The sequence below is a fragment of the Notolepis coatsorum genome, assembly GCF_963971535.1.
Source record: "Notolepis coatsorum genome assembly, chromosome: 17".
In the NCBI taxonomy this organism is placed as follows: Eukaryota; Metazoa; Chordata; class Actinopteri; order Aulopiformes; family Paralepididae; genus Notolepis; species Notolepis coatsorum.
Genome location: NC_140181.1, coordinates 12,389,372 through 12,415,442, shown reverse-complemented (window position 1 = coordinate 12,415,442; position 26,071 = coordinate 12,389,372). Strand labels below are relative to the sequence as shown.

General features: G+C 48.5%; 1 protein-coding gene across 2 annotated transcripts; it reads left to right on the top strand.

Annotated features, from left to right (window-relative positions):
* Positions 1-105: 105 nt before the first annotated feature.
* pcmtd2b (protein-L-isoaspartate (D-aspartate) O-methyltransferase domain containing 2b) lies at positions 106-22,161 on the top strand. 2 transcript variants are annotated; one of them, XM_084333029.1, is made up of 7 exons: positions 106-219; positions 2,731-2,962; positions 7,184-7,334; positions 12,469-12,571; positions 16,764-16,935; positions 18,902-19,028; positions 21,369-22,161. In XM_084333029.1, the coding sequence occupies exons 2-7, from the start codon at positions 2,807-2,809 to the stop codon at positions 21,926-21,928; spliced, it is 1,269 nt and encodes a 422-aa protein (XP_084189155.1). In that variant the 5' UTR covers positions 106-219; positions 2,731-2,806; the 3' UTR covers positions 21,929-22,161. The 2 variants fall into 2 exon arrangements, with proteins under 2 accessions (XP_084189155.1, XP_084189156.1); XM_084333030.1 differs by having other exon boundaries at positions 140-219; positions 2,735-2,962.
* Positions 22,162-26,071: the final 3,910 nt, after the last annotated feature.

Here is a 26,071-nt window from a genome sequence, read left to right as displayed (position 1 = left end):
AAAAACGTACAAAAAAAATACAGGCCATAATAATAATAATTTTATTTTTTCTGAAACATATTTTTTTCCACGTCTGTTTTTACGTATGACGTCAGAGCGTCAGCTGGCTGAATGTTTACATCCAGCAGTGGAGGCTGACTGTTCGGAGTCAGGATCCAAAACAACAAAAGGCTGAAGAAGAGGGAGACCCGTAACCATAACAGTCGGCGTTTTCGAAAGGTATAACAAATATAAATATAATTAGATGATGATGATGATGACATTAGTGCGTTTGAAAGCCTGCTCGCTGCTGTTGTGTTGTTGTTGTTGTCTCGATCTCTTTCTTCTCTCTCTCTTGCAAGGAAGACAGATTGCGGTTGTTTTCCATCTGTCTTTTATTTTTTTGTTGCAGATTTGACTCGGATCTGTTTTTGCACGTTTTTTTTTTAGGCTGTCGCCGTTGCAGCTCGGAGCCGTTTTTTAATGGTCGGATCGAGTGTGTTTTCATCGTGTCGTCATAATTAGGTTAGCTGCTCAAGTAAGTTGCTGCTAACGCGAACATATAGCCCCTTTGGTGACTGTGATGCACCGAGTGAAGCCACAGTCACTTGCTCCTCGACAGGAAACCAACGGTATGTTGACCATGAAGGACTGGTTCTGACCCGAACCGCTCGTTCTACAAGAATCACAGAGACGTTTCAACGGTGCTCACAGTTGCACGAGGGTTTCGGACAGAGATACGGGGTGGTTTGAAAGCTCCGCGTTGCTAATAAACATTTTAAATATCGTTTTCTAAACTGGTCAACACTAGCACTATTTCCGGCGTTGGGTGCATGATGCGCATGCGCTGTGATCACAGCGCAGGCGCACCAGGCAGCCGACGGCGGAAATAAACCCGTGTTGACCAGTTTATAAAACAATATTTAAAATGTTTATTAGCAACGCGGAGCTTTCAAACCACCCCGTATCTCTGTCCGAAACCCTCGTGCAACTGTGAGCACCGTTGAAACGTCTCTGTGATTCTTGTATAACGAGTGTTTCGGTTCAGAACCGGTCCTTCATGGTCAACATACCGTTGGTTTCCTGTTGAGGAGCAAGTGACTGTGGCTTCACTCGGTGCATCACAGTCACGAAAGGGGCTACTCTGCTGCTAACGCGAACATAGCAACACAGAACGTGCGGTGCGTGCAGTGCTGCTGCCTGCAGGGTGAAGGTCATGTTTGTGTCCCCACGGGGTTCTTCTGTGTGGACGAGACGTGATGCTATTATTATTCACTTTAGTAATTAACCAAACAACTCGTGTGTTTATTATGGGGGGGGGGGGGGGGTACAAATACATACAGTTTTTTTTTGTTGTTCAGGAAGTGTGTTGCCTACACAACAAGCCCACTAAAAACCAGCGACTGGCTTATCATCTAGACATCAATTGGCTTACAGCGCCACCGTGTGGGGTTATTCGGGTTAAAGATTCTATTCAAAACACCTTTGGGGGGGGGGGGATTGTACTTAAATGTGCATTGCCTATTTCTGTATGAATGAATGAATGAATGAAAACTTTATTTAACAGATTGCAGAATGGGTACAATACAGTACGGCTCAATACATACAATTGTTAAGGGGATGCAGACCAGAGAAAGACTTTCGTCTTGTTCAGGGTCCCCCATTTTCAATTCATAGTGAATCACAGGCCTGGAAGCTGCAGATATCTAAATCTATATCTTAAATCTGCAGTTTCCAATGCCTATCCAGTGATACAGAAATAGCCAAGTACAATTTCCCCCAACAGTGTTTTGAATAGAATCTTTAACCCGAATAACCCCAGGGTGGCGTAGCGTATATAACATTTTTTTTAATTTTTTTATTTTTTTTTAAACATCTATTCACCTATTGGCCCGAGTTGACATCAAAGCAGGACCTGTGGTATTAGAACAGCCCGTTGGCCCGGGGACCTTTTGTTCTTTAGAGCGTTATGGTGTGGCCAGCATTTGGCTGTGGGGTCGGCCTGTGATATCTGCCACTGTCTTGTCCTCTGGCGCGACACCCCCCTGCTGTTGTTTTAAACACCGTCCTGAACCGCGACCACTACAGCAGCAGCGGCATCGTTCACACCTACTAAACTTGGTCGGTTGCTACTTTAGGAAGTCAGATGTGTTGTGTGTGTGTGCAAATAGAATAGTCTCCTAACCTGGACACACACATGTGGCCTTGGCCGTTTAGAAATCAGAATCGGAAAGGTCTTTATTGCCATGTCGTTTTTTTTTCCACATACAAGGAATTTGCTTTGGTCGTTTACGGTGCAAGTGACATTAGCAGACAGATGATACAATAAAGAGGTGGAGTAAAATCAAATTAAATATGAACTAAGTTACAGAAAGAAGAAAGAAGCAGAAAGAACAGAAAGAAGCATTTTGTATAAAAGTATTCTGTACTTCTTCTGTATGACAACTAATAAAGAAACTTGAACTTGAACTTAAGCACAATAGTATAATATAATTATGAAATAAAATATAGGCCAGGGCTGTGCAACTGTAAATAAAGAGGTTGAATAAAATGATATGGGATATAAACTAAATTAAATATAGCACAATAGAATATAGTACAATTATAAGTCAAAATAAAGTGGGAATAGGCCCAGGGCTGTACAACTGGGTAAGATGTGGTCAAATATATACACTAATTAGAATGAAATAATAACATTCATTCATTCATTCATTCATTCAGTCTCATTAAAAGACCTGTTACTCCCTTCAGATAGTTTAGGTTTTACAGTTCCGGGAAGCTCTCCGCCGCCCCCTGCTGGAAGCCCTCTCGTTCTCCTCCTGTCACGATGGGCGGAGCTGTGAGCGCCGGCGAGGACAACGACGAGCTGATTGACAACCTGAAGGAGGCTCACTACATCCGGTCGGACCTGGTGGAGCGGGCCTTCCGGGCCATCGACCGGGCCGACTACTACCTGGAGGAATACCGGGACAATGCATACAAGGTGGGCATATAGTGGGGAATCCTTAGTTAGCGGCCCCCTGTGGCAGTCAGGAGAAAATGCATACACACGGTGAGTAGTGGTACTGTAGTACATTTCAGGGTTCTTTAGTGCTAGGGATGGGTACCGAATTAGGGCCCGCGTCCACTTGGCGCATATTTCTGACCGCACGCATCTGTTTTCAATGTATTCCAATGGGGAGGGAGCGCATGCGGCCGCCTCTAGGAAGTGCGCTGCCGTCGGCTTCTTTTCTCAGCTTTTTTGTGCGGCCGAAAGTTGAAACTTTCTCAACTTTCAGAGCGATGCGCTGGAGCTCATTTTCAGACAACCAATCACAGCCATTCATCTACCACTCTGTTTGTAACCTGACACCGGAGCTGCCTGCCTGTCTGGCTGTCTCCCACAGACCATTGAGATTCGCGACAAAACTAATAATAATAACTACACGAATACACTACTAAAAAGCTAATAAAAAGCAAAGGGCGAACTGTGGTGTCAGGCAATAACTATATATATAATTAATATACAATAAAGTTATTCAAATATGCTATAATATGTGCAAAACCGCGGCATGGCTGTAGATTTCTTTCTGTCATCTACGTTTTTTTCTCTGTCACCGCATGCATGCGCCCCGCCCCATTCTACCGGGCGCACTCCCAGCATGTTTCACGGAGAAATATGCGCTAGGTGGACGCGGGCCCTTAGGTACTTTTTAAAGGTACCTACCGAATCACGTCGGTACTACCGAGCACCGATTCACGTGAGATCCGTCTGTGCCACATTTCGGTACTGTAAAAAAAAAAATCTTTTATTTTTTTCACCTCAACGTTCACACGCACAATATACGCTTACCTGGGATTTGACTTGATTCAACAACAAAGCAGTCGGGGCAACGGCAAGCCGAAAACGGTCGAAAGTGTGATTATTTGAATTTCTCACAACTGAGGTAGGTAGATTACATTTTTTGAGACTAAAGTACAGAAAAAAGGTACCGTTGGGTACCGGCATCGATTCACAGGTACCGGTATCGGTTAAAATGTGAAAGGTACCCAACCCTACTTAGTGCCCAGCAGCAGTAGGTGGGTAGTGGTGGTACTGTAGTACATGTCAGGGTTCCTAAGTAGCTCCCAGCAGCAGTAGGTGGGTAGTGGTGGTACTGTAGTACATGTCAGGGTTCCTAAGTAGCTCCCAGCAGCAGTAGGTGGGTAGTGGTGGTACTGTAGTACATGTCAGGGTTCCTAAGTAGCTCCCAGCAGCAGTAGGTGGGTAGTGGTGGTACTGTAGTACATGTCAGGGTTCCTAAGTAGCTCCCAGCAGCAGTAGGTGGGTAGTGGTGGTACTGTAGTACATGTCAGGGTTCCTAAGTAGCTCCCAGCAGCACTAGGTGGGTAGTGGTGGTACTGTAGTACATGTCAGGGTTCCTAAGTAGCTCCCAGCAGCACTAGGTGGGTAGTGGTGGTACTGTAGTACATGTCAGGGTTCCTAAGTAGCTCCCAGCAGCACTAGGTGGGTAGTGGTGGTACTGTAGTACATGTCAGGGTTCCTAAGTAGCTCCCTGCAGCACTAGGTGGGTAGTGGTGGTACTGTAGTACATGTCAGGGTTCCTAAGTAGCTCCCAGCAGCACTAGGTGGGTAGTGGTGGTACTGTAGTACATGTCAGGGTTCCTAAGTAGCTCCCAGCAGCACTAGGTGGGTAGTGGTGGTACTGTAGTACATGTCAGGGTTCCTAAGTAGCTCCCTGCAGCAGTAGGTGGGTAGTGGTGGTACTGTAGTACATGTCAGGGTTCCTAAGTAGCTCCCAGCAGCAGTAGGTGGGTAGTGGTGGTACTGTAGTACATGTCAGGGTTCCTAAGTAGCTCCCTGCAGCAGTAGGTGGGTAGTGGTGGTTCCTTAGTGCCAAGCAGCAGTCAGAAAATAACGTGTTTCAGCTGTTGACGTTCATTAGTGTTTGCGGAGTCTAAATCACAATAGATAAAACACTTAACAGGGTTATTGACACTGTTTTAACACTTTGGTTGCCTAAGGTTAAATTAATGATATACCATAGATTGCCAGCGCTATTTGTCTATGGAGAAAGTCCCCTTCTTTGCAGGGCTATAACTTTTTAAATTCTATTGCTACATTGCCATTATTAGGGCCCATTCAAAGTCCTATATGTATTGTCATCATTGTGTAGCAACGTTAAACTTTTTCATTCACATATTCATAGTAAAGTATGGTCTAATGTATAAGTATGTTTTCATCTCTTTCTGCAGCTTTCTCCAGAACGTGACATATAGCCCCAAATGCATTATATTGATGATGAAATACAGTTTGATGGCAATCAGCGCGATATAAAAAATTCCAACTAGACGTACTTCTAGAAGTTACTACACGTCATCTGATGTTGACCGGATGGGCGAGGGGGCGTTTATAATTCCGTGGGCAGCGTTATACCAATCATCTAATGTGGGTCAAATGTTGATAATATCAGTTATTATCGAAGACGGTAACGTTACACGCTGAAACTCACCCCAGTCTCCGCGCGCCGTTGGGCGATCATCGTCGAGTAGAAATTTTATCATTATGGGATATATTATTACCCGGTCCATCTCCAGCTTGTATAATGGTATATACGTCCAAATCATGTTGTTTATCGAGTTATTGGCAATCGATCGCTATGTAGAGTGACGAGCTAGAGTCACGGGACATGTACCGAGTGGCCGGAAGCAATACGGACGTCTAGCAAAACCTCTAGTGCGCTTCCTGTTAAGCGCTTGCGCCGATCGGCCACCAGATGGCGCTCCTGAACCGCCAGAGAGCTCAGTGGGTCCTGCTGGTGGATCTCAGGCCAGCGGAGGGACATTATGAATCCGATCGCAGATTTTTGAAATATTGATATAAAGACGACGTACAGCGTCCCCCGGCAACTTTAGCATGGCCAGCAAAGACGTCTAAAGACGGCTCCCGGCACCCAAAGTGTTAATGGACAACATTGTTGTTTAAAAAAAAAATCAGTGATCAGTGATTTTTACGTATCACGATCTAAAGCATTACGGAAGGATTGGTAGTTCTAAAGCGTTATGGAAGGATTGGTAGTTCTAAAGCGTTATGGAAGGATTGGTAGTTCTAAAGCATTATGGAAGGATTGGTAGTTCTAAAGCGTTATGGAAGGATTCAAGTTCAAATTCTTTATTTGTCAAATACGCAACAATACAGGGGGCATTGCAGGTAATGAAATTCTTGTGTTTCGAGCTAAGACCCAACAGTGCACAATTAAGAAACATCAATGAATAAAAATAAAATATAAAATAAAAATATAAAAATGATTTGGTAGTTCTAAAGCATTATGGAAGGATTGTTAGTTCTAAAGCATTACGGAAGGATTGGTAGTTCTAAAGCGTTACGGAAGGATTGGTAGTTTTAAAGCATTATGGAAGGATTGGTAGTTCTAAAGCGTTACGGAAGGATTGGTAGTTCTAAAGCGTTATGGAAGGATTGGTAGTTTTAAAGCATTACGGAAGGATTGGTAGTTCTAAAGCATTATGGAAGGATTGGTAGTTCTAAAGCGTTATGGAAGGATTGTTAGTTCTAAAGCATTACGGAAGGATTGGTAGTTCTAAAGCGTTATGGAAGGATTGGTAGTTCTAAAGCATTATGGAAGGATTGGTAGTTCTAAAGCATTATGGAAGGATTGGTAGTTCTAAAGCGTTATGGAAGGATTGGTAGTTCTAAAGCGTTACGGAAGGATTGGTAGTTATAAAGCGTTATGGAAGGATTCAAGTTCAAATTCTTTATTTGTCAAATACGCAACAATACAGGGGGCATTGCAGGTAATGAAATTATTGTGTTTCGAGACTCAACAGTAAATAAAGTTGTCTGAATCTGAACAGTGCACAATTAAGAAACATCAATGAATACAAGATCAACATAAAATATAAAAAGGATTTGGTAGTTCTAAAGCATTATGGAAGTAATGTTAGACAGAAGTGTACACGGGAGTGTTGCATGCCTCTGTGTTTGAGAGCGAGGGCTCGGTCTGTTCTCTCTGCTCCGCAGTGTGAGTGAGCCTGGGGCTCTTTTTAAGTCTGAACAAAGGGTTCTCAGACTTCTCTTAAAAACCCAGGACCCAAATGTAGTTTTGCCGCGGGACTCCCTCTGACGACAACAACACCGGCTCTCCTCTCGTGTGGAACACGGTGGTTAGGTGTTTACTCTGCCTCTTACCCGTGTGGTGATCCCCAGGACCTGGCGTGGCGGCACGGCAACATCCACCTGTCGGCTCCGTGTATCTACTCCGAGGTGATGGAGGCCCTGGACCTCCACCCGGGCCTCTCCTTCCTCAACCTGGGCAGCGGGACCGGCTACCTCAGCACCATGGTGGGACTCATACTGGGTACGTTTCAAGTTTTTGTTTTGTTTTTGTCACATATAAGGTACACGTCAAGTCGATATGTATTCGTAGAGCCCAAAATCACAACAAGTTGCCTCGACGGGGCTTCACAGATCAACAAGTAACATCACGATAGACCTGTTAGCTGTTTACAAACATACCGTGTTCAAGCCAATCGGCAATACCAACTGAGTCACGTGACTGAGTTACCTCGGACCTGCGCGAGCTGCTGCTGCGCAGTACAGCGGGGCTCTATGGAGACACCATGGCACTCCCCCCGGACTAAAAAGTAGTTTCAAACGAAAATGGCTGGATGTCATTTAGCCAAATCAGCAGCATGGCTGTGAGTGTGAGTCGTTCACCTTTTACATATCTAGCTTTGGCATGGATTGTTTGTGTAGATCGCTAGCATGGCTAACAAATATATTGTAGTGGGAAGAAGGCGCATAACTAACTGGCAGATTTAGGTGGTTAAGAGTCACGACACACACTCAGTGGTCAGACGGTCCTAACAGTCCTCATGTTCTGCAGCCGCTAGTTCTCCAGCTGCTGGCGGCCGGGGCCACGCCCCCCGCGGCACACGTCTTAGCGTCAGCGGCACAAACGTATATTAGCTACCAAACGTTACAGGGTAACACTTAACAACACCGGTGACGTTGATCGGTGGAGTCCTTCGCTCGGCACAATCCACACTCGTCCTTCCTCACACCAGCTCCGGCTGGTTGGCCCCAAACCAATAACCGTTGTCACCGGGGTCATGCTCCTGTCCGTACAGTCGGACTCGACTTCAAGTTTCATGTACATGTACATTACAGTGAAATGCTTGGTTCTGTATGATCCCCCCCTGAGATTGTGCTTTGTACAGTAGAAAAACGCTAAAAGAATAAAGTCCAAACGCTATACAAAATATACAATATACAAACTAAAGTACAACCTAAAGTATGAAAAATGCTAACTTTTCTTTTTAAATGCAAACATTTGGTATAGATATAGTGCAAATCTTTTTGTAATAAATGGATCAAATATGGTGTGTTAAAAGTGTTTAAAGTGAATGTTAAGGTGAGTGTTTAAAGTGAGTGTGTGCAATGAATGTAATGTAGAATGGATGGGTTAGTGTTACATAGAGTCATTGAGCATCCTGATGGCCTGGGGATAGAAGCTCCTTCTGAGTCTCTCTGTACCGGCCATGAGACTCCGGTAGCGCTTGCCTGGGGATAGAAGCTCCTTCTGAGTCTCTCTGTACCGGCCATGAGACTCCGGTAGCGCTTGCCTGGGGATAGAAGCTCCTTCTGAGTCTCTCTGTACCGGCCATGAGACTCCGGCAGCGCTTGCCTGACCGCAGCAGTGCAAAGAGGCAGTTGTTTGGGTGGCCAGAGTCTTTGACTATCCTTTAATAGGCCCTGTGACGCCTGGTGTAAATGTCCTGGCGAGTGGGAAGCAGCCTCAGATTCAGCCTGAATCAGGACCCTGTTGACTTTACATCAGGACTAAGTTTGAGGAACAGCAGGGACCCTGTTGACTTTACATCAGGAGTTAGTTTGATGAACAGCATCTGGTCAACATCATTGTTTTTTGTTGAATTATCTTTTCCCCCCCTTCTTTTTCCGTTTTTCTCCCCTCCCAATATTAGTCATTATGCCAATTCCCAATCCCCTTCCTGGTCGTTGCGCACTCTACCCCCTACCGTCGGTCTGGGAGGGCGCAGACTATTGCATGCTTCCTCCGACACATGTGTAGCCAGCCCACCGCTTCTTTTCACCTGGCAGCGCGGACTCTCACTGGGAGAGTGTAACGTGTGGAAGGTCACACTACCTCCCTCCAGATCCTTCCCTCACTGTGCAGGCGCCCCGACCGAACTGTAGGAGTCGCTGTTTACAACGACCCGGACCCACCCACCGGCTTCCCTCCCGCTGACTCTGCCAATCGAGCCAGTATGACGGCCGGCCAAGCCGGAGGCAACGCTGACAGCGGGATTCGATACCAGTGTCTCTTGCGTTGGTGACGAGCGCTTAGTCCGCTGCGCCACCCAGCCGCCGACAACATCATTGTTAAGTAAGAAAGTAAGAAATAGGACCAGGGTTAAAGAAAAATCACAACTATTCCTTCAACTTGGACATTTTGGTGTCATTAGGGGCAATATGGAAAATAATAAACATAATCGGAAGGATTTAAAGAAATGTATGAATTCCATGACATCAATCAGCTCACCATAATACTAATAATGATGATGATGATTATGATGATGATAGGTTTAAGGAGAGGTGATCCATAAGCTCTATGTGATGGAGAGGTTGATGTACACATTGAGACGACAGAGGGAGATGTTTGATGAGAGGTGGGGGAGAGGCTTGAGGAGAGGTGGGGGAGAGGTTTGATGAGAGGTGGGGGAGAGGTCTGAGGAGAGGTGGAGAAGCTTGAGGAGAGGTGGGGGAGAGGGTTGATGAGAGGTGGGGGAGAGGTTTGAGGAGAGGTGGGGGAGAGGTTTGATGAGAGGTGGGGGAGAGGTTTGAGGAGAGGTGAGGGAGAGGCTTGAGGAGAGGTGGGGGAGAGGCTTGAGGAGAGGTGGGGGAGAGGTTTGAGGAGAGGTTTGAGGAGATGTGGGGGAGAGGTTTGAGGAGAGGTGGGGGAGAGGTTTGAGGAGAGGTGGGGGAGAGGTTTGAGGAGAGGTTTGAGGAGATGTGGGGGAGAGGTTTGAGGAGAGGTGGGGGAGAGGCTTGAGGAGAGGCGGGGAGAGGTTTGAGGAGAGGTGGGGGAGAGGTTTGAGGAGAGGTGGGGGAGAGGTTTGAGGAGAGGTGGGGGAGAGGCTTGAGGAGAGGTGGGGGAGAGGTTTGAGGAGAGGTGGGGGAGAGGTTTGAGGAGAGGTGGGGGAGAGGTTTGAGGAGAGGTGGGGGAGAGGCTTGAGGAGAGGTGGGGGAGAGGTTTGAGGAGAGGTGGGGGAGAGGTTTGAGGAGAGGTGGGGGAGAGGTTTGAGGAGAGGTGGGGGAGAGGCTTGAGGAGAGGTGGGGGAGAGGTTTGAGGAGAGGTGGGGGAGAGGTTTGAGGAGAGGTGGGGGAGAGGTTTGAGGAGAGGTGGGGGAGATGTCGGGAATTAGTGAGGCCAACTGTCTTCTACGATCATGCACTTTTCCTAATATACTAAGGTGTCTATGCACTCAACACTGCAGCACCTAAGTTTCAACACTTTGATGAACATTGTTACTCACCCTGGAACCGCCGCCAACAGCCGAGGGGTACGATGACTGACCACAGTTGATGGAAAAAGACGTTGAACCAATATTTGGGACTTCCAGATAACATACTTCGGACTATGTTATACAGACTTCACTAACATAAAAGGAATGTTATTTACCAAAATTGTTTATCTTGGACATGATTTGATATCAGTAGACACTACAACAGGAAGTCAGGTTTTGTTTTCAGCTGTTTTCCTAGTAAGACGTCAAACAATCCACTAATTGAGGCGGTCAGGTGTCGTAGCGGAGATTGCGCTCGTCACCAATGCAAGAGGCTGCGGTCTCGACTCCCGGAGTCAGCATTGCCCTGCGGCTTGGACCGGTCGTCATACTAACCCGTTTGGCTGGGTTAGGGGGAGGGCAAGTCATGGGTGGGAATCTGGCGTTGTGGACAGCGACGCCTACAGGTCAGGTCTGGGCGCCTGCTCAGCGGAGGCAGGACTTGATGAAGGCAGCGTGACCTCCCACGCGTTACGCTTCACCAATGAGAGCCCTCGCTGCCAGGTGAAAAAAGAGTCGCTGACTGTCGCCGCACGTGTCGGAGGAAGCGTGCGGTAGACTTCAGGGATCCCTTGTACCGACCAGTAGGAGGAACATGCGCACAACAACCAGGTAGGGGAGGGGGGGAATTGGCACATCGACTAAATTGGGACGGGGGGAGAAAAACTGAAAAAAAACAGAGAAAGAGAGGATTAAAAATAAATAAATAAAAAACAATCCACTAATACAGTCTGCTTTTCACTGCGAAGAAAACGCTGCCTTAACGTTGTTTACACCTTATCCGTGAAATATCAAAGTGAATTGTGTGCGGTATTTTTTTTGGGTTCAGCCATTTTCTTTGTTGTCCTGTTCTGAGAGCTCCGATTGTGATGGGCGAACTTATGGAAAATGGCACATATAGGCCTATATATCAATAAATATTTAGAAAGTTGTTGATAATCTTGTTTTCACCTGGTCAAATGATAAATGTCAGTCATGCCTACTAGTTATTTCTTTATCTATCTCAAACATTCTTTTCTTGATCCTCCAATCACAACGTTGTTTGTCAGAGGGAAGCAACGGTTGTGATTGGAGGATCCCCGAAAAGAGGGCGGGCATTGAGATAGGCCAATAATGAAGCAGCAAGTAATTGTTGTAGCCTAAAGACATTTAACTATTCAACAATAAAACTCATAAATTGAACACAAACTATTTGTCATGGAATAGCCATGGCATTGTCCTGGAATATGATCAACCAAAGCCAGTAGGAACCGTGTTAGATGGGTCTGTGTCACCATCTGGCGAAGTATAACCCTTTCACTACCACACTACAGAAGGTTAACCCTTTCACTGCCACAATACAGAAGGTTAACCCTTTCACTACCACACTACAGAAGGTTAACCCTTTCACTGCCACACTACAGAAGGTTAACCCTTTCACTGCCACACTACAGAAGGTTAACCCTTTCACTACCACACTACAGACTGTTAACCCGTTCACTACCACACTACAGAAGGTTAACCCTTTCGCTACCACACTACAGACTGTTAACCCTTTCACTGCCACACTACAGACGGTTAACCCTTTCACTACCACACTACAGAAGGTTAACCCTTTCACTGCCACACTACAGAAGGTTAACCCTTTCACTACCACACTACAGACTGTTAACCCTTTCACTACCACACTACAGAAGGTTAACCCTTTCACTGCCACACTACAGACGATTAACCCTTTCACTACCACACTCTTTCACTACCACACTACAGACGATTAACCCTTTCACTACCACACTACAGACGATTAACCCTTTCACTACCACACTACAGACGATTAACCCTGTCACTGCCACACTACAGAAGGTTAACTATTTCACTACCACACTACAGAAGGTTAAATAATGCCCGCTGTGCCCTCTGTTCCAGGTCCGTTTGGGGTTAACCACGGAGTGGAGCTGCATGCAGATGTGATTGAGTACGCCGACCAGAAGCTGGCCTACTTCATCAAGACCAGCGAGAGCTTTGACAAGTGAGTACCAACTTGTATACATGTGTATATACACTACAGTATATATACTCGTTTTTCTTGTGTCTTTCTCATTGATTCAACATGGCTATAGCCAGAGAAGTCTTTTTAGAAGTAAGTAAGTAAGTAAGTAGGTAAGTAAGTAAGTAAGTAAGTAAGTAAGTAAGTAAGTAAGTAAGTAAGTAAGTAAGTAAGTAAGTAAGTAAGTAAGTAAGTAAGTAAGTAAGTAAGTAAGTAAGTAAGTAAGTAAGTAAGTAAGTAAGTAAGTAAGTAAGTAAGTAAGTAAGTAAGTAAGTAAGTAAGTAAGTAAGTAAGTAAGTAAGTAAGTAAGTAAGTAAGTAAGTAAGTAAGTAAGTAAGTAAGTAAGTAAGTAAGTAAGTAAGTAAGTAAGTAAGTAAGTAAGTAAGACTTTATTTATACAAGTTTAAAAAGAAAAAAGAAAATGAACAGGGCAATTCATAAAAAGATACAATCTAAAAACAGTGTAAAAACAGTGCTTCACATGTTTAAAAAAACAAAAAAGAACAGGTTAATTCATAAAAACATACAATATAAAGACGGGCACGGACAGAAACGGAAGAAACTAATAAATGACCAGTTCACGTGTGTACGTCCAGAACGCAGCCGCCAGGCTCGTGACGGGCACCGAGATGAGGCACCACGTCTCCCCACCAGTCCTTGTATCCCTACACTGGCTCCCGGTAAATCAGCGAATACATTTCAAAATCCTCATGTTCACAATCCATACAAAGCCATAAACGGTCTCGCCCCCCAGCCTACATAAAAGAGCTCCTGGTCCAATCAACCAGCTCCAGATCCCTCCGTTCAAACAACCAAATCTGCCTAAAAATCCCCCCCGACACAAGACTGGTGACGAAGGGAAACCGGGCAGTCGCAGTCGCATGTAACTATTGGTTGAGGGGCGCAATATAAATAAATGTATCATATCATATCATATGTGGCCAAACGCCAACCTGAACAGGTGGGTGTTTAGCTGCCCCTTGAATGAGTCCACAGAGGGGGGGCTCAGACCTGGGGAGCTCATTCCAGAGCCTTGGGGCCACAGAGGGGGAGGCTCTCAGGACCTGGGGGATCTCATTCCAGAGCCTAGGGGCCACTGCTTAGTCTTTCGCCTGGTTCACCACCAGGAGGCCCGATCAGAAGACCTCAGGGACCGGCTGGTTCACCACCAGGAGGCCTGATCAGAAGACCTCGGGGCTGGTTCACCACCAGGAGGCCTGATCAGAAGACCTCAGGGACCGGCTGGTTCACCACCAGGAGGCCTGATCAGAAGACCTCAGGGACCGGCTGGTTCACCACCAGGAGGCCCGATCAGAAGACCTCAGGGACCGGCTGGTTCACCACCAGGAGACCTGATCAGAAGACCTCAGAGACCGGCTGGTTCACCACCAGGAGGCCTGATCAGAAGACCTCAGGGACCGGCTGGTTCACCACCAGGAGGCCTGATCAGAAGACCTCAGGGACCCGTTGGAGTTATAGGGGTGTATGAAGTCTGAGATATGTACATGGGGGCTTGACTCTGAACGGCTCTATAATGTAAAATCCAGGACCTTGAATTGGATCCTTGAGAAGGTACCTGACACCTGTAATGGAGCTGACTGAGGCGTCTGGCAGGAAGCCACTGGTCGGTCCAGAAGTGCAGTAGGACGTCCCTCGGTCATCGCTGGCAGACACAGGACCCGTGGGTTCGAGACCGGGTGAAGGCTCGCTCAAACAGGAAACCCGAGTACTAGTAGAGGTGTAGCGAACCTTTCAGAACCAATACCAGTACTTCTAGTGATTCAAGTGCCTCTCCTGCTACATAGGGTGCCGTTACTTCAGGTGTTTAATTCATTTAGTTGCGTTTGTTGACATTCTCCTAATTTGATCCCTCCCCACGGTCAATGGTCAATGGACTACATTTATATAGCGGCTTGTATCCAAAGCGCTTTACAACTTGTTCCTCACATTCACCCGTTCACTCACACATTCACACACCGACGGCGGAGGCGACCACGCAAGGTGCCGACCTGCGACCAGCAATTTAGGGACACTTCGACCCGGAGTGGGAATCGAAACCGAGAACCTCCGGATTACCAGACGACCGCTCTACCTCCTGTGAGCCACTGTCGCCTCACTTTAATTAGGCAGAGCTGTCGGTTTTCAATTTCAACAATCGTCTTCAATGGCCTCAAGAATCACCGTACCGCAGGTGTGTGTCAGTGTTGTAGTCGAGTCACTAAATCTCGAGTCTCGAGTCCCCAGTGTTCGAGTCCGAGTCCAAGTCCGAGTCACCAAAGAAGAGTCCGAGTCGAGTCCCCATTACCCTATAGTCCGAGTCCAAGTCATCAAGGCTGAGTCCACTCCACTCTGGCAGTCAAAGAGCCGACATATACAAATAAAATAAAAAAGGTCACCATTTCAAAGGGAGTTTATTTACTTTGTGACACAATAGCCAAACAAATGCACTAGCCATCAATATCTCATGCCAAATGATTAGGGCCTATTACAAAGAAGAATAAAAAAAATAAAGTATTTATCAATGAACCTTCCGAGTCCGAATGCAGTCAATGCTCGAGTCCAAGACGAGTCACGAGTCCTGAAAATCAGTCACTTACCAACTGTCCGTCTTCAACACTACTATCACCGACATCTAAGAAGGGAGATGCCCCCTTGAATGGCCCTTCTAAGGTTTCTCTCCTCCACACTGCCTGTGGTGTATTTTTTCCTATTGTTAGGTTTTAGTGAGTTTCTCCTTACCTTCGCGTGGGGTCTGTCTGGGAGTGTTGCATTCATTTATTTATTTTGCTTTTATTTAAAATTTGTTGGACCTTATGGTGTTCTTGTTTTTGTTCTTGACTTATTGTGATGTTTCTTCTTGACTTGTTTAAAGAAGATGTGTCCGGCCCCATGGGGACATTAACGTGTGTTGTCGGGCCTTAAAGAAGACGTGTCTGGCCCATGGGGACATTAACGTGTGTTGTCGGGCCTTAAAGAAGACGTGTCTGGCCCATGGGGACATTAACGTGTGTTGTCGGGCCTTAAAGAAGACGTGTCTGGCCCATGGGGACATTAACGTGTGTTGTCGGGCCTTACAAATACATTTGATTTGAATTGATTTGATTTGGCCTCGAGCCCTACAACACTGGTGTGTGTGTGGGTACATATGCACGTGCGTGTGTGTGGGTGCAACAGATGTTTCCGTCGCTTAATAAGTCCCTCACCCTGGGTGCTCCCTCCCTCCCCCTGGGTGCTCCTCCCTCCCCCTGGGTGCTCCCTCCCTCACCCTGGCTGCTCCTCCCTCCCCCTGGGTGCTCCCTCCCTCCCCCTGGGTGCTCCCTCCCTCCCCCTGGGTGCTCCCTCCCTCCCCCTGGGTGCTCCCTCCCTCCCTCCCCCTGGGTGCTCCCTCCCTCCCTCCCCCTGGGTGCTCCCTCCCTCCCTCATCCTGGCTGCTCCTCCCTCATCCTGGGTGCTCCCTCCCTCCCCCTGGGTGCTCCCTCCCTCACCCTGGGTGCTCCCTCCCTCACCCTGGCTGCTCCTCCCTCCCCCTGGGTGCTCCTCCCTCACCCTGGGTGCTCCCTCCCTCCCCCTGGGTGCTCCCTCCCTCCCCCTGGGTGCTCCCTCCCTCCCCCTGGGTGCTCCTCCCTCCCCCTGGGTGCTCCCTCCCTCCCCCTGGGTGCTCCCTCCCTCCCCCTGGGTGCTCCCTCCCTCCCCCTGGGTGCTCCCTCCCTCCCCCTGGGTGCTCCCTCCCTCCCCCTGGGTGCTCCTCCCTCACCCTGGGTGCTCCCTCCCTCCCCCTGGGTGCTCCCTCCCTCCCCCTGGGTGCTCCCTCCCTCCCCCTGGGTGCTCCTCCCTCCCCCTGGGTGCTCCCTCCCTCCCCCTGGGTGCTCCCTCCCTCACCCTGGGTGCTCCCTCCCTCCCCCTGGGTGCTCCCTCCCTCACCCTGGGTGCTCCCTCCCTCATCCTGGCTGCTCCCTCCCTCCCCCTGGGTGCTCCCTCCCTCCCCCTGGCTGCTCCCTCCCTCACCCTGGGTGCTCCTCCCTCCCCCTGGGTGCTCCCTCCCTCACCCTGGGTGCTCCCTCCCTCATCCTGGCTGCTCCCTCCCTCACCCTGGGTGCTCCCTCCCTCCCCCTGGGTGCTCCCTCCCTCCCCCTGGGTGCTCCCTCCCTCATCCTGGCTGCTCCTCCCCCTGCAGGTTCGAGTTCTGCGAGCCGTCCTTCGTGGCGGGGAACTGCCTGGAGATCCCCCCGGAGAGCCGGCAGTACGACCGGGTGTACTGTGGGGCCGGCGTGCAGCGGGAGCACGAGGACTACATGAAGAGCCTGCTGAAGGTGGGGGGCGTCCTGGTGCTGCCCCTGGAGGAGAAGGTCAGTACTGCGGCTCACTCACATCGTCTTACCTTCACCCTGCTGGTGGTCACTCACTGTTACAATCAAGTAGGGCTGACCCCTATTAGTCGACTAATCGATCGAAAGGTGCCGTAGTCGACTGCCAACCTCTTAGTCGAATACACAAAAAAAAATATATATATATATATATATATTATAATATATATATATATTTTTTTATCATTCTTTCCAAAAGAAAAGAGGCCTAGAAGCGTGGCTAACGCTAATGGCACGCATACCAGAGGCTAACTGCCTAGAAAACAGGCACAGAGGCACTGAAAGAGGATTTCACCATCTAATGAACACACTATACTAGACAAATATCAAGATGTATCCATCAGTGGACCAATTGCATACTAGCCTCATACTAGCATCACACTAGCCTCACACTAGCATCATACTAGCATCACACTAGCATCACACTAGCCTCATACTAGCATCATACTAGCATCATACTAGCATCATACTAGCATCACACTAGCCTCATACTAGCATCATACTAGCATCATACTAGCATCATACTAGCATCATACTAGCATCACACTAGCATCATACTAGCGTCATACTAGCCTCACACTAGCGTCATACTAGCATCATACTAGCATCACACTAGCATCACACTAGCCTCATACTAGCATCACACTAGCATCACACTAGCATCACACTAGCATCACACTACATCATACTAGCCTCATACTAGCATCATACTAGCATCATACTAGCATCATACTAGCATCACACTAGCCTCATACTAGCATCATACTAGCATCACACTAGCCTCACACTAGCATCACACTAGCCTCATACTAGCATCATACTAGCATCACACTAGCATCACACTAGCATCACACTAGCATCACACTAGCATCACACTAGCATCACACTAGCATCACACTAGCATCACACTAGCATCACACTAGCATCACACTAGCCTCACACTAGCATCACACTAGCATCACACTAGCCTCATACTAGCATCATACTAGCCTCATACTAGCATCACACTAGCATCACACTAGCATCATACTAGCATCATACTAGCATCACACTAGCATCACACTAGCATCATACTAGCATCACACTAGCCTCACACTAGCATCACACTAGCATCACACTAGCATCACACTAGCATCACACTAGCATCACACTAGCATCATACTAGCATCACACTAGCCTCACACTAGCATCACACTAGCATCACACTAGCATCACACTAGCATCACACTAGCATCACACTAGCATCATACTAGCATCACACTAGCATCACACTAGCATCACACTAGCATCACACTAGCATCATACTAGCATCACACTAGCATCACACTAGCCTCATACTAGCCTCATACTAGCCTCACACTAGCATCACACTAGCCTCATACTAGCCTCACACTAGCCTCACACTAGCCTCATACTAGCCTCATACTAGCATCACACTAGCCTCACACTAGCCTCACACTAGCCTCACACTAGCCTCATACTAGCATCACATTAGCATCACACTAGCATCATACTAGCATCATACTAGCATCACACTAGCCTCACACTAGCCTCACACTAGCATCATACTAGCCTAATACTAGCCTCACACTAGCCTCACACTAGCCTCACACTAGCCTCACACTAGCATCACACTAGCATCACACTAGCATCATACTAGCATCACACTAGCATCACACTAGCATCATACTAGCATCACACTAGCCTCATACTAGCATCATACTAGCCTCACACTAGCCTCATACTAGCATCACACTAGCCTCATACTAGCCTCATACTAGCATCACACTAGCATCATACTAGCCTCACACTAGCCTCATACTAGCATCACACTAGTCTCATACTAGCCTGATACTAGCCTCCTCGTATTATACGAATACCTCTTACACTACCTGCCCTACTCTTTATCAACGCTGGTATGTCTTCCTTCCCTCCTCATATCCTCCAGTTGACCAAGATCACTCGTACGGGGCTGAGCAGCTGGGAGACCAAGAAGATCATCGCCGTGTCCTTCGCCCCCCTGGTGCTCCCCAAGCACAGCACCGGCAACGGCAAGCCCAAGACCGTCCCGCTGCGTAAGTGTCCCGCTGAGTCAAACCTTGCTTCTAGCGGACCAGTACCGGTACCAGGTCTCGCTAGTAGAAACACACAGAAACCGCTACGACGGGAGTACTTCAAAAGTCTGTTTAATTAAGCGCTTTGAGTGTCTAGAAAAGCACTATATAAATGCAAGTAATTATTATTATTAGATTGAGATGAAACTGGACTCGAAGAAGTCTTTATTCGTAGCACACACTGCAACGTAGTCAAGCAGCGAACGCACACATGCGATGGCCGACACATAGGAACACACATGCAAGATGGCCGACACATAGGAACACACACATGCAAGATGGCCGACACATAGGAACACACACATGCAAGATGGCCGACACATAGGAACACACGCATGCAAGATGGCCGACACTCAGGAACACACACATGCGATGGCAGACACATAGGAACACACACATGCAAGATGGGCGACACATAGGAACACACACATGCAAGATGGCCGACACACAGGAACACACACATGCAAGATGGCCGACACATAGGAACACACACATGCAAGATGGCCGACACATAGGAACACACATGCAAGATGGCCGACACATAGGAACACACACATGCGATGGCAGACACATAGGAACACACACATGCAAGATGGCCGACACATAGGAACACACGCATGTGATGGGCGATACAGGGGAACTACAACACACGCATGTGATGGGCGACACAGGGGAACTACAACACACGCATGTGATGGGCGACACAGGGGAACTACAACACACGCATGTGATGGGCGACACAGGGGAACTACAACACACGCATGTGATGGGCGACACAGGGGAACTACAACACACGCATGTGATGGGCGACACAGGGGAACTACAACACACGCATGTGATGGGCGACACAGGGGAACTACAACACACGCATGTGATGGGCGACACAGGGGAACTACAACACACGCATGTGATGGGCGACACACAGGAACACGCTACTGCTGCCGCTGACCACACCTCGGGCTCTGTGCCAAGAGAGGTCTGGAGAGAAATTCATTATGATAAGTTATTAAAGTCCAACCCACACGTCAGACCAAAACAAAACAGTAAATAAAACGCCATGCCAAGCGGGGCTCTCTTGGGGTCGCCGTTTGGCGGCATTACAGATTAGACTTTTAGGAAAGCACGACTTCAAGACTCACTTGTTGAGATGGATAGTTTTTGCGGGATCATCCCTATGTTCCCCGGGTCCTATGTTCCCCGCTTTGATTGATTAATAGATTGAAAATTGTATTCATTTTTTTTTTTTTATTAATTATTAATGTCCGCCTTGTTTCGAACGGTTAAACTTAGGCCCTCTTTCTAACTGGTTAAGGTTAGAGTTTGAAATCAGGGCTGGTGGTCTAACATTTTCAATCAATCAATCAAAGCGGGGAACATAGGACCCGGGGAACATAGACATGCTCCCGTTTTTGCAGTGCATTGAGTCTTGCTTTATTTGTCACATATAAGGTACATTACAGTGAAATGCTTGGTTCTGTATGAGCCTCCCTGAGATTGTGCTTCATACAGTAAAACAAACCAGTAAAAAGAATAAAGACCAAACAATATACAAAAATATACAATATACAAAACGAAAGTACAAAATGCAACAAAATGAGGTGTAGTGCAAATCTTTTAGTAATAAATCTTTGTCTCCTCCCTCCTCTCCCTCTCTCTCCTCCTTTATCCCTCCTCTCTCTCTCTCTCTCTCTATCTCTCTCCTCCCCTCTCCTCTCTCCTCCCCCTCCTCCCTCTACTCCTCTCTCTCCTCCTCTATCCCTCTCCTCCTCCCTCTCTCTCCTCTCTCCTCCTCACCTCCTCTCTCTTCTCTCCTCTCTCCTCCCCCTCCTCCTCCCTCTACTCTTCTCTCTCCTCCTCCCTCTGCTCCTCCCTCTGCTCTCCTTTCTCCTCTATCTCTCTCCCCTCTCCCTCTTCTCTCCTCTCCTCCCCCTCCTCCTCCCTCTACTCCTCGCTCTCTCTCCTCCTCTATCCCTCTCCCTCCTCCTCACCTCCTCTCTCTCTCTATCCCTCTCCTCCTCCTCTCCTCCGCTCTCTCTCCTCCTCACCTCCTCTCTCTCTCCTCCCCTCTTCCTCCTCTCTCCTCCCCTCTCCCTCCTCTCTCCTCGCCTCCTCCTCTCTCCTCTCTCTCCTCCTCTCCTCCCTCCTCTCCTCCCTCCTCCACCCTCTCTCTCTCCTCCTCTCCTCCTCTCCTCTCCTCCTCTCTCTCCTCTCTCTCCTCCTCTCCTCCCTCTCCTCCTCTCTCCTCTCCTCTCCTCCCTCTCCTCCATCCTCTCTCTCTCCTCCTCTCTCTCTCCTCCTCAGCCATGTACGAGGTGAGGACGTTACAGGAGCTGGCGCGGGTCTCCATCCGCCACGCGCTGCGCGTCACGACGACGACGGGCGGCGACGGCCAGCCGCGCGGCCGGGGCTCCTCCTTCAGCGTGGGGCGGGGCCTGGCGGCGGCCGGCCTGCACAAGTACGGCACCCGCTTCAAGAGGCGCCGCGTCCACCGGCGCCACTGCAACGCCCTGGTCCTCGCCACGCGGCAGGCCGTCACCAGCGGCGGGACCGGCTCCGCCCCCCCGGACACCAACAACAACAACCGGGCCGGGAGAGGAGGAGGGGGGGAGGACGACGAGGAGGAGGAGGAGGACGAGGAAGAGGGAGAGAGGGAGCGGGTGAGGGAGCGGGAGAGGGAGGTGAGGCGGCAGGCGAGGGGCAGCAGGAGGGGGATCCGAGGAGGAGGAGCGGTCATGGAGGAGGAGGAGGAGGGGGGCGAGGAGGAGGAGGAAGAGGAAGAGCAGCAGCAGCAGCAGGGGGGGGGGGAGGAGGAGCGGGAGACCGGGGGGGAGCTGCTGCTCCTCGACCCGAGCCGGCCGTGAACGTGCTGCGGGAGCGGATCCTGGGTCTGCCGCTGCCGGAGCCGCTGAAGATGTACCTGCTCTACTACCGGGAGAAGTGAGCCGCCCACGGGCCCGGCGCTGGAACCAGCAACCTGGAAGACCTTCTGTCCACCTGTACCAGGCAGGGCAACACTTTACCTGCCCCCCCTACTCTGTCTAAACCACCTGTACCAGGCAGCCTGTAGCTGTTCCGCAACCGTTCCTATTTCCGGGGTAGGCCTGATTGGCCCCGACAGGCACGTGACCCGCCGCGGCCACGCCCCGCGGCAGCCCCAGGAGGCTGCTGTGGTTCACAGGCGCTTTCCGCCTTCAACGCCGCCCGCAGCATTAGGAAGGAGTTTGCGGCGCCTTTCACATCGCAGTCATCAGTACTATGTACTAATGTACTAATGTACTAATGTACTAATATACAATACGGCTCACTTTTCCCACTTCAATGACAGAGCCGCTGTTTAATAATATTGTCGTGGCGGAGCTCCGTCGCGGCTGCATTATGTAGCAGTAATCCCCCCTTTTATCCAAATCGACAACTAGCTCAATTGGTAACGCTGCATGGCTGTGGATCCTATGGTCCGTTTGTGACAAGTTCGATTCCCTTAAAAAAAATTTAAAAAAAATTTAACGTGCATTGCACTATAGCATATTGTATATTGTATGGTACAGTAACGGTCTCTGGAGCGCAACAGTAAGAAGCATTTGCACTGCAACGCATACACCTTACTGTAAATTGTACCTCATCCCATTTCTGCTTTGCACTATAGCGTATTGTATATTGTATGCGTTGCTACAATACGCTATAGTGCAAAGCAGAAATGGGATGAGGTACAATTTACAGTAAGGTGTATGCGTTGCAGTGCAAATGCTTCTTACTGTTGCGCTCCAGAGACCGTTACTGTACCATACAATATACAATACGCTATAGTGCAATGCACGTTAAAAAAAAAATAAAAAATGTAAGGGAATCGAACTTGTCACAAACGGACCATAGGATCCACAGCCATGCAGCGTTACCAATTGAGCTAGTTGTCGATTTGGAAAAAAGGGGGGATTACTGCTACATAATGCAGCCGCGACGGAGCTCCGCCACGACAATATTATTAAACAGCGGCTCTGTCATTGAAGTGGGAAAAGTGAGCCGTATTGTATATTAGTACATTAGTACATTAGTACATTAGTACATAGTACTGATGACTGCGATGTGAAAGGCGCCGCGAACTCCTTCCTAATGCTGCGGGCGGCGTTGAAGGCGGAAAGCGCCTGTGAACCACAGCAGCCTCGTTGCCGCGTCCTGGGGCTGCCGCGGGGCGTGGCCGCGGGGGGTCACGTGCCTGTCGGGGCCAATCAGGCCTACCCCGGAAATAGGAACGGTTGCGGAACTGATACAGGCTGCCTGGCAGGGCAACACCTTACCTGCCCCCCCCCCCCCTCTGTCTAAACCACCTGTACCAGGCAGGGCAACACTTTACCTGCCCCCCCCCCCCCTCTGTCTAAACCACCTGTACCAGGCAGGGCAACACTTTACCTGCCCCCCCTCCTCTGTCTAAACCACCTGTACCAAGCAGGGCAACACCTTACCTGCCCCTCCCCCCTTCTAAACCACCTGTACCAAGCAGGGCACCACCTTACCTGCCCCCCTCCTCTGTCTAAACCACCTGTACCAAGCAGGGCACCACCTTACCTGCCCCCCTCCTCTGTCTAAACCACCTGTACCAGGCAGGGCAACACCCCCCCCCCTCTGTCTAAACCACCTGTACCAGGCAGGGCAACACTACCTGCCCCCCCTCCTCTGTCTACCCCACCTGTACCAAGCAGGGCAACACTACCTGCCCCCCCCTCTGTCTAAACCACCTGTACAAGGCAGGGCAACACTACCTGCCCCCCCCTCTGTCTACCCCACCTGTACAGGGCAACACTACCTGCCCCCCCCCTCTGTCTACCCCACCTGTACAAGGCAGGGCACCACCTTACTGACACACTCTACCCTTCTCTCTATGACCTGTCCTTGCTCTCTTCCTCTCTCTCTCTCTCTCCCTCCCTTCTCTCTCTCCTTCCTATTTCAAATTCTCTCTCCCCTCTCTCTCTCCTTCCTCTCTTTCTCTCTCCTTTACTCTTGCATCATTTCCCGACACCGTTAAAAGAAGAGTCGCCACCATTTGACCAGTGGGGGAGGAGGGGTGGATGTCGTCACCTTGGGGGGATGGGTACAGATTCTTGTGCAGTTCTTGTGCAGTTCTTGTGGTGGTGTCTGCGTTCCGGAGCGCAGCGGGAGCTCACCGCGGCCCCCGCACACACGGGCGCCTCGGAGCCAGCGGACGGATCCAGCCGGCGTGTATAAAGTTTGTCTCCTCTGAGAGTCTCTTTTCGGGGGTGGAGAAAAAAAAATCTAATAAAATAGGAATCTGTGTTAATAATACATATTTTACTCAGCCTAGCGATTTTCTTATCCCCATGTATGTACTATGTATTGAGTTTATGCGGCGCTGGTCAAGCAATCGGCCCGGCTACTACAGACTACAGTCACCAGAGCACGGGGGGGGGGGGGGGGGGTCTCAAAGACACTCTCAAAGTAAATATGAGGAAGACCACTTTCACTGTTCCAAGATCTAGTGGACTGGGACCAAGGGAGAGAAGGAGAGTTGCTACTGAATGACTTAAGAGCTCGGACTTCTTGTAAGACTAGAGAGAGAGAGAGAGAGAGAGAGAGAGAGAAATTGTTGTAACATCTGAGGTGAGAAGGTGTGTAGGTCATAGAGCTCTGTGAAGATATCAGACTTAACGTTTGGTAACCCATACCACGGCATGTCACAGAATAGAACAAGATGGGGATAGGTATTAGAGTAGAGTTGCTGCCTATAGCTTGGCCCTGTGAGTGACAAAACGTGTGTTGAAAGAGTCTGGTGGGTGTGTGTGTGTCTGTGTGTGTTTGGGGAGGGGGGGGGGGGGGTTAGAGGTTAGAGGTCAGGGAGCTTGGTCTGTTTGACCATAATCATAATAATAATAATCACCATAATAATTGGTTGATTTGACACCATGAGCGCGTGGCGTTCAGATTGTGATGATTTCCACGGAATTTCCAAATAGAATGACTTCCATAATTGAGCCGGAAAAACAATTAGATGATTTAACTTTGATGTTAAATGACTTTTTTTCCCCCTCTTCAATTGTCTTTTTTTTCCCAGAGGCGTCAATTAAGGATTCGTTTTCATTTCGGTCATTTCTTTAATAAAAGACATTGGCTGAAATTCAGTTTAAAAGTAAGTTGAAAACCTGCTGCCTGTTTTCTATGCAGATTGTTTTCCATTTTTACGAGGGCGGGGAAGTGGATCTTTGCCTCCTCGACTCGGTCGAGCGGGAAGGAGAACTGATCTAAAACCCCCGACGTGTCCAAAAGGTCGTCTGCGATGTTTTTCTCCCATCTGTAGATCAACGCAGAATGTCTGTAGAAAAACCCCACGGTGGCTCATTATTGTCTAATGTTCCACTAACTTTACATTCTGACGGTTGACACGAGACCAGCATGATGATGAAATGCGATGCCGGCGGAAGGATAGATTCCTTTTTTTTTTTTTTGTTGACTGACAGCTAGTTTTTCCCACCATCAGCACTTTGTAGGTGCAGATACCCCCCCCCCTGTATTATTCTTTTCTATTTTGAAGTTTATTTGAGAGTTTGAAGTGTTCACATGATTTTGTCGAGTGTAAATGACTACATTTAATTTGTGATTTATATTAAAAAAAAGAAAAACATTAAATGTTTTGATGAAAGAAAAAAAAAGTGAAAAAAAAAAACATATTCACATAACAGATATATTTCTTAGTTAGGTGGGGGCATTATTCTGTAATTATTGCTTTGGTACCAAAAGTTCCTCTCCCTTATGTGCCAAACCTCCTGTTGCATGAAGAAAATCTAACAAAAAATAACTGGGTAGCAGCAGATCAATAGTCCTCTTGATTTGCGAAAACAAGTTGATCATGAAAAAAAAATAAAAGAACCCTGTCTCCGACTGTAAACACTTCCTAAATAAATGGTTATGCTCCACTAGCGCTGGAGAAGTTCTACTTTGATAGGTTGTCATGTTTTACTGTTTATCATGTGGTAAGATATGACAGTTAAAGGAACACT